At 33.2% G+C, this 8,584-nt stretch overlaps 1 protein-coding gene across 2 annotated transcripts; it reads right to left on the reverse strand.

Annotated features, from left to right (window-relative positions):
* Positions 1-1,510: 1,510 nt before the first annotated feature.
* On the reverse strand, positions 1,511-7,334 carry LOC123923462 (eukaryotic translation initiation factor 2 subunit beta-like). Of its 2 annotated transcripts, none has more exons than XM_045976148.1 (10): positions 7,236-7,334; positions 3,961-4,010; positions 3,601-3,712; positions 3,434-3,489; positions 3,286-3,340; positions 3,087-3,175; positions 2,449-2,594; positions 2,066-2,208; positions 1,848-1,933; positions 1,511-1,767 (listed from the first exon to the last, which is right to left on the reverse strand). In XM_045976148.1, exons 2-10 carry the CDS (start codon positions 4,003-4,005, stop codon positions 1,687-1,689), a joined length of 813 nt encoding a protein of 270 aa, XP_045832104.1. In that variant the 5' UTR covers positions 4,006-4,010; positions 7,236-7,334; the 3' UTR covers positions 1,511-1,686. The 2 variants fall into 2 exon arrangements, with proteins under 2 accessions (XP_045832104.1, XP_045832105.1); XM_045976149.1 differs by lacking the exon at positions 7,236-7,334 and adding an exon at positions 4,153-4,262.
* Between the last annotated feature and the right edge of the window lie 1,250 nt (positions 7,335-8,584).

The following is an 8,584-nucleotide window of genomic DNA, read 5'->3' on the forward strand; positions in this document are numbered from 1 at the left end:
TCAATGACTTCTGTAAGGGTGGTTGTTATGATCACTTCTTGTTGGTTTTCAAATGCATCGAAGATGTCAAAAGAAACTTCTATTTCGCTAATAAAGCACACGTCTCCTATGTCAAAAATGTTACTATGAATGCCTGCAATATACTTCAAGGTAAATTTACATATAATCCAAAACTATTTTAAATTTTTGAGAGATTTTTGGATTAAGTATATGACATTGATTTTGATCCAGTAACCTAGTGGTTAGACTCACACATTATAAGTGTAGAGAAGTGGTGAATCTAAGGTTTGAACCTCGAACCCTCCAATCCTTAGTTGGTTCAGTCGTGATTGGTGTTAAACTTGGTAGGGAGGATAACGATTCGATCCCCCGCAACTACGATCGAGAGAGGGTTGAAACCACTTGATGCAAGATGACCCTCGAACCAGATTAGATAGTTCAGTGGGCTGGTATACTGGTGAAAATATAAAAAAAAAAGAAAAGAAAAATAGTCATTGGTTTGGTTGCAAAATTAAATTTTACTTTGGTTTTATGTAGGTTTTGATACATCAAAGTATAAGGATCCTAACGGTGCCACAAGTTTGTATGGAGGAATTTATATGCCACTTATTTCAACACTAATGACAATGGCCTTAATTGCCACCTTTGGTGTGTGACAGTTTTAAGCCTTGTGCTGATGAATTATGGAGCAGAGAAAGATTGCAGAAACACTTCAACTTTTTTTTTGTATTGCCGCATATATTTAATTAGATGCCCTTGTTGATTGCATAAAAAAATTGTTCTTGATGATTCCTTATGTATTCATAAATAAGCAACGTGTGATGGTAATTTAAATCATTTTCGGTATGAAAGCCAATTAAGGAATTAAAACAAAAATCACTTTATAAGTATATAGATTGATGGTAAAAAAACTGTTCAAATAAAGATGAACACTATACAAATATATGATTGTGATTAGAGGCATGGTTTGTAGCCAAGAAATTTCACATAATCAGTGCTACATTTTATACAATAATGAAATTTTTATGAGATGTTAAAGCATCAACTTAATCTTGATCACTATTATGCTCAAATCTCTTAATAAGTCTTGTTCACTAAATAGGCAAAAATTCCCCCTAAGTTGTTACATTTTTAAATTTTTAAAGTTTAATTTACAGCATTGTAGTTTGCCATTCAAAGTTGCCTAATACTACTATATCAATTATTTGCATTGTTTTTTTATCAAGAAATAAAAAATCGTTTTAGTTAGCATAAGAAAACCATGAACATAACTAAGAAAACCGCATTTTAGAAGGAAAAAAAATAAATGATTGATCCATAATCATATACAAAACCATAATCACTTTTTTTTCCCTTCACTTACAATGCAAACACAAATAAAGAAGCCATGTAAAATTTGAAAGAGTAAGATTAACATGCTCCTTTACAAACCATAAACTAAAACTCCGAAATTGCAATTCAATTATTTTCGAAATGGCGCAAACACTTGAAATAGTATGAGCAAATATGATTTTCATTGAAAGAAACATATTTGACCCCAAAAAATGATAACAATGCTTTTACCCTTTAAGAAGGCATCACCACAACGAACTCTATTAGAAGTGAGGGTTACAACAAATGGACTAAAATTTATAAAATGTTTGTTTTCACAACCAATTTCAACAACAAATAAAAAATAGGGACAAATCATGTTCCGCCTGCATTCCTTCGGCCAACACGAGCAACAAAACCAGCTTTGATTTGAAGAACCGATCTTCCTGATCCACACTGCAAACAAGAAACCAATATTAAAGAATATCGAATGGTAAAACAACGGAAGTGGGGCAAAGGTGTGATAGAAAATTCACCTTCTCACACCGGAGAAAGAATAGACGATTCTCCTTTGTAAGTAGTGTGTCTGGACTCTTGCATCCAAGACAAATAACGTATTCATCTGAGAAAAAGAATGTGCAACAAACTTAGGCTAATAACATCTAACAAATAACAACAGAATTTTTTTGAAACTTAGAAACTTTACCATTTCTGGAATACAGCAGATTATTAAATATTGAATACAGATACTTACTGACATATCGTCGTAGAATTCCTTCAAAATTCTTTGGTGCAAATCTTCCCTTTACAACCAATCTCTGTTGTCCATCTAGGGAGCCAGTAGTACCGAGTTCAGAAAGCAAGAAAGCCATAACATGGTCTGGCTGTCGATGCATCCTGAAAGATCAGGTAAACAGTAAATTAACATTAATAATCACTCAGCATACTTAATAGAATCGCGAGGTTCATCTCGAAAATGTCTCAAATGTTATGTTATATTGCAGGCATTCATACATTTGTACAGGTATTGTTAAGTTCTAAAATGCACCAGTTTATAATTTTTCATTGCCTTCTAGTGAAATTTCGGGATGTGTCAAGTATAATTGCCAAAAAAACAGAGAAAAAATATCAACATACGTTTTGCACAGATCCATAAAATTCACAAAAACGGTTTTCTTTGTGCCTTCACGAAGAACTTGAGGAGGCCTCATAACTGTCCTTTGCGGACCGCCAGAAAGTTCTGGATTATTTTCGCGTAGAATATTAAACACCCTGCCAAGAAGCTGTACCAAAAATCGTTCAGAATACACGAGATGAAAGTGAGGACGATTGGTAGCTATTTCCAAGTAAAAACTGAACAGGGTAGAGACGGTAGACTAAAAATAATGTAGGTAATACTTTGATCACAGCTTATGGTCCAAGGGAAGTTAACGGCATGATCCAACTATAATAAAGCACCAATAAATGTAGAATCCTATATAATCAATTATGTTATCATGCTTCAATTTTAAAATTTTAAGCACACGAGTCTAGACGTAATACATCCGGACGTTAGAAGGCCCAAAACAAAGTCAATTAAACTAATCTGGAAACATAGAAGAGGATATCGACAAGAACCAGAAAATAAATAATTTGAATCGAAGATGAGAAGTAAAATCAGCTCAGAAACACTTTTGGGACTAAGTGATGAACGTGCAACAGAAAATTGAAATTGCCATTGAAAGGAAGAGGTTAATATAGCTTTACTGGACATCAGAAAGGACAAAATGGCGTACCTCCTCATATTGATAATTACGGTCACTCCTTTCCCAAGGATAACGAGGATGCAAAGCAACTGCTTCTTCTTCATCATCTTCAGCATAATCTAAAAGCAATATAATCCATCAAATGTTTAGTATTCATTAACCTTCTCAGAACAAAGCACACAGTCCACTATCAGTACATAAACTTTTATTCATTTATTTGATTCTTTACCATCCAAATCTTCGACTGCATCTCCACTCTCCTCGTTTAAGTTAGTGATTTCAACCTATAATCAAATAACAAACTTCACGTGTCAAATTGCTTCCAACAAATCTAAGCAAAATAAAAAGCTTCAATTCAGGAAAAAGAGACATATTACAGGCTTCTTCTTCTTCTTCTTTTTCAAACCAGCAAATGTATCAATCCCATCAGAAACTGCAAGTGAATAGCTATTGAGAATCAACATTGCCTAAGCACCATTTTCAGATAACTTTGAAAAGATAAACCATGACTGGAGATTGCAAATGCTTGTTATAATTTACATACCTGACAGATTTTCTGTCTTCTCGGTCAATTTATCCACTGATTCATCATCTGCCGGATCTACAACTGTAACTTTCTTCTTTTTCTTCTTCTTAGTAGGATCGAATGGTGCAATCTGCAATTTCGTAATTCATGCAGCAGAAGATAGAACAGTTACTACAACTGAAGTACCAACATTGGTTATCACATATCAGCATGTTGCAATACATACCAGTCATATCTCAATTTGATACAAAGAAACAAAACTAAATCCAATCAATACTATCTGGTGTACCAAACCTGTTTTTGGGCCCAATTAAAGGAAACAAAGTAGCGCGAAAGCATTCTTAAAACTATAGATAACTACATGGAAAATAAACTTACATCAACAACCTCCTCCTTCAAATCATTTGGTGTTTCATCTGCCATGTTTGCTGCAATACGAGTACGCAAAATTAGTACATGATTGATTGTAGTATTAGGAAGAATAAAATAAATATATAGGTATGAAAAGTAACAGTTAATGACAATTCATTATCAACCGAAATCAATATCACCAAATTCCCTATTCCATACCTATTCATCATGTCACACGTAAACCGATTCTCATAGTAATCAATAATACTTTTCATGATTTGAACAATAAATTTATAGAGACTCCTATAAATTTCTTGTTCAAATCATGAAAAGTATTTATTGGATCGAATTCTATATAAAATCAAATAATTGAAGAAAATAAAAGAAGGGAACTATACTCAATATTACTAAAACTCAGAAACTTAAGTAAATTCATTAAGCACCCTTACTTGGATTTGCAGTGAACTCCCTAAGAGTGTGTTTGGATGGGGGAATTTTTTAAGGTAAAGTAATGTTTTGAGGGAATTCAAATGATTTGAGGTGAATTCCATTGTTTGGATGATAATTTGAAGAATTTTCAAAATGATGGAAATTTATGAAGTATTTTGTTCAAGTTAAATTTAGAGAATTTCAAAATGACACCTAAAACAAAAAAATTTGAAATTCCTTTTTCTCAATGAACTTTAAAAATTACTAATTGAACATAAAACCTAAAATTAGCCGAAAAACCTTAAAATCGACGATAAACGCTAAATCGTCCGAAAATCCAAAAAATCGGCAGAAAAAACCTAAATCGGCCAAAAGCCCAAAAATCGACTATAAACTCTAAAATCGGCTGAAACGCAAAAAATCGGTAGAAAAACTTAAAATCGGCCAAAATTCCAAAAATCGACTATAAACCCTAAAATCGGCCGAAAAACCAAAAATCTACCGAAAACCAAAAAATTGGCCGAAAAACCAAAAATAGACAGAAAACCCAAAAAATCGGCAGAAAACCTAAAATTGGCCAAAATCTAAAAAATCAACTATAAAACCCTAAAATCGGCCAAAAAAAACCTAAAATTGACCGAAAACCCAAAAAATCAGCCAAAAAACAAAAAAAAAATATGCCGAAAAACCCAACGTCGACCCTAAAGCCAAAAAACTCGGCCGAAAACCTAAAATCGGCCAAAATCCCAAAAAATAACTATAAACCCAAAAAATCGACCAAAATCGCAAAATTGGACTTTAAACCCTAAATCGGCCGAAAAACCTAAAATCGACCGAAAAACTCAAAATAGACGGAAAAACTTAAAATCGTCCAAAAACCCTAAAATCGACTATAAACCCTAAAATCGGCTGAAAACCCAAAAAATCGGCCGAAAAATCTAAAATCGTCCCTAAACCCAAAAAAACTCGGCCGAAAACCTAAAAGCGACCCAAAATCCTGAAATCTTCTATAAACCACAAAATCAGCCGAAAAACCTAAAATGACTGAAAACCCAAAAATAGACTATAAACCCAGTTTTCGGCCGATATTAGGGTTTATAGTCGATTTTTGGGTTTTTTGGTTGATTTTTCGTTTTTCAGTCATTTTTGGGTTTATAGTTGATTTTTGGGTTTTTGGCCGATTTTAGGTTTTTCAGCCGATTTTTTGGGTTTAGGGTCGATTTTTGGTTTTCCGACTGATTTTTTGGGTTTTCGGCCGATTTTAGAGTTTATAATGGATTCTAGGGTTTTGGTCGATTTTAGGTTTTTCAGCCGATTTTTTGTGTTTACGGTCGATTTTAGATTTTTTTGGCCGATTTTAGGTTTTTCGGCCGATTTTATGGTTTTTGGCTGATTTCCGGTTTTCGGCCGATTTTATGGTTTATAGTCGATTTTAGGTTTTTTCTGCCGATTTTATGGTTTATTGTCGATTTTAGGTTTTTCGGCCGATTTATGGTTTTTTACCAATTTTAGGTTTTTCCGCCGATTTAGGGTTTAATGTCCAATTTTGCTATTTAAGTGACAAATAGAGAGAAAGAGGCGTAACAAATAGATAAAGAATTAGGGTTTAACGAAATTTCACAATTATTTTCTAAAACGTTTAAAAATTAAGGGCAAAATCGTCGTTTTGTTGTTCAATTAAAAGCGGTGCTACGAAACTGCTACTCCCGCGACTCGTGACGCGCTATAGCGCCCGCTTCACATAAATATTGGCTGCTACACCCTGGATTGTCGTAGCGCTTTGGGCTAACTCGATGACCTCCATTTTGTCGCGTCGCACTGCTATAGCAGTTGTAGCGGCCGCTATTGACAACAGAGGTTTCCAAAACATCAGAATTTGCTCCCAAAAAAATTATTCCTAATGCATATCTCTAAAATATGAGATTAAAATATATCTTAAGCTATGTGACCAAAAATATATTTTCAAAAAATATAGTTCAATTAATTCCTTACTTCTCTAGTGTTTTACGAATCTGCACCTCCTCACCTAATTTCTTCAGAAATCTATATTTCTCTATTTTCTTGCATTCTTTAGTATTAAATATTAATACAGTTACTATCCTTTAATTAATTAGTGTCTAACCATGCCAAAATAACTAAATTTCTAAACGAATACTAACCAAATAATTGAAATTAACTAAATCCCAGTAAAATAAATAGGTCTAAATTTTGGGGCGTCACAAGGATAGTCCCCAATTTGAATGGGGGGGTTTATTTTTCTTCATAATGCAAAACCCCCTCATATGCGAAAACTCAAAAACATGTATTGGAAGAGAATTTTGGATCGCTTAGATAAATTCTTCAAATCCAATTTATGTCCTCCCCTACAATCCATCAAAACATACCCTAAGATATAAACCCATGACACTTTGTTCTTCAATGTCTCACCTCCTAAGTGCTATTGAGTACTGACCAATATTGAACAATATTCAAAAAAAATATATATGTGAAAATCATTGAAGAAAGCATGGGAGAATCTTATTAGTATTAATTGAACATATGAAAAATAATCAAATATCCAGTTTCAAATTCTACAACCTAAATTAACATAGTCAAAAATAAGAAAACACAAGAACTAATCAAAACATCAACATTTAATAATGTTCAAAAGTTAAAGTCTATGTCTATGTCCAAATAACAGCAACAAGACCAACCTCATCACATTACAATGGAAAAGTACATGAATAACTCACATAAATTGTTGGTGGATTATCTTATTCTGTATTCAAAACTGCTTATAATCAAAACAAAACAGAGAAAAAATAATAAAGAAGCAAGAAAAAATATACAATGTGAGAAACTCATAATGAATGAAAAATCAATGTGACACGAACCTTGGAAAAACAGAGAAACCGCAGAGAGAAACTGAGAAGTGGGAGCAAAGAGAATCGAATCCTTCGAAACGAGAGGTTGTTTGGTTTGGAATCTAAAACCCTTTCTTTCAGCTATAGTAAAACGGTGCGTTTCACAAACTAAATATATGTGTTTTGGTTTTGGGCCATCAGTTTCTTGGTGAACAAGTATTGGGCTTAGTACTTTTCTTGAGCCAAAGATATAACTCTACCAACAAAAAAAAAAACGATATAAATGATGATCCTTTTTCGCTAAAATTGTACTGGAGAATCTGAGTGTTGTGGGAGTTAAATTTTTTTTTTGTCAAACTTTACTTACTTCTAAGTGAAAATCGGATTACTAAACTAACTTCCCTTAAAAATTGAAGGGTTGTCACAAAAAAATGCAGACCAATGAAAGCTAGCTTTCTTCAAGTAAAATATGAGGGGCTTCTAAGAAACACAGCACAGAGCAATCAATTTTTTTTTGTAATGGGTTAATGATGTGATAATTAATGTTGTGTATGCCTTAAAATCAAAAAATCATATTTTTGGAGCATTTTATTTAAGCCCAAATGTGGGTTTATGTGCCTAGAAATGACATGTTTGCGTCCAGCCGTGCGAGATTGGTGCCTAGAGCTAGGCATAGGGCTACCATTTTGCACGCTAACATGGGGGGTTTGCACCCACGGGTGGGCATGGTTCGGTTTTTAAGGAAAACCAAATCGAACTGAACCAAATTGTTTTCAAAATTCATAATAATTGAACCGAACTGAACCGTTTGTCTTTTAAATCGAACCAAACTGTTAAAATGGTTTGATTTTATGGTTCTAAATCAAACTATAACTAACTTTTGACTAAAAAGAACTGAACCATTAAGAGAATCGAACAGAACCAAACTGATAATCAAGAATCGAACCAAACTGTTTCATTTTAGTTTTAAAACTGTTAGTTATGGTTCAGTTTTTTTTGTTTGGTTCGGTTTAGTTCCGCAGTTCGGTTCAATTTTTGGTTTTTTTTTTTCCCACCCCTACCCAAGCACCCTGAGCCAATCTAAAGTAGTATTAAGTTTGGGTTTTTTGTCCAACTTTTTTAGACCAATTTAAAGGCTCCATTTATACTCTCTTCAGTCCTTATTATAAGAAGAACTTTACTTTTTAGATTCATAAAATGTTGGATGTATCTAGTCAATAATATGGACAAGATACATCCAACATTATATGAATCTAAAAAGTAAAATTCTTCTTATAATAAGGACCGGAGAGAGTATTAAAAAGAGACAATTCTTAGAAAATCAACATCTAAAAGATTGAAGAAAAAAAAATTGGTGAGATACTGATATCTAAGGTTGA

Source organism: Trifolium pratense, linkage group LG4 (genome assembly GCF_020283565.1).
Source record: "Trifolium pratense cultivar HEN17-A07 linkage group LG4, ARS_RC_1.1, whole genome shotgun sequence".
In the NCBI taxonomy this organism is placed as follows: Eukaryota; Viridiplantae; Streptophyta; class Magnoliopsida; order Fabales; family Fabaceae; genus Trifolium; species Trifolium pratense.

Coding starts and splice junctions, on each gene's coding strand:
- LOC123923462 (XM_045976148.1), bottom strand. CDS start 4,005: ATGGCAGATGAAACACCAAATGATTTGAAGGAGGAGGTTGTTGAT. Junction 3,176..3,285: donor TGCAGTCGAAGATTTGGATG/GTAAAGAATCAA, acceptor TATTGCTTTTAG/ATTATGCTGAAGATGATGAA. Junction 1,768..1,847: donor TCTTTCTCCGGTGTGAGAAG/GTGAATTTTCTA, acceptor TCTTGTTTGCAG/TGTGGATCAGGAAGATCGGT.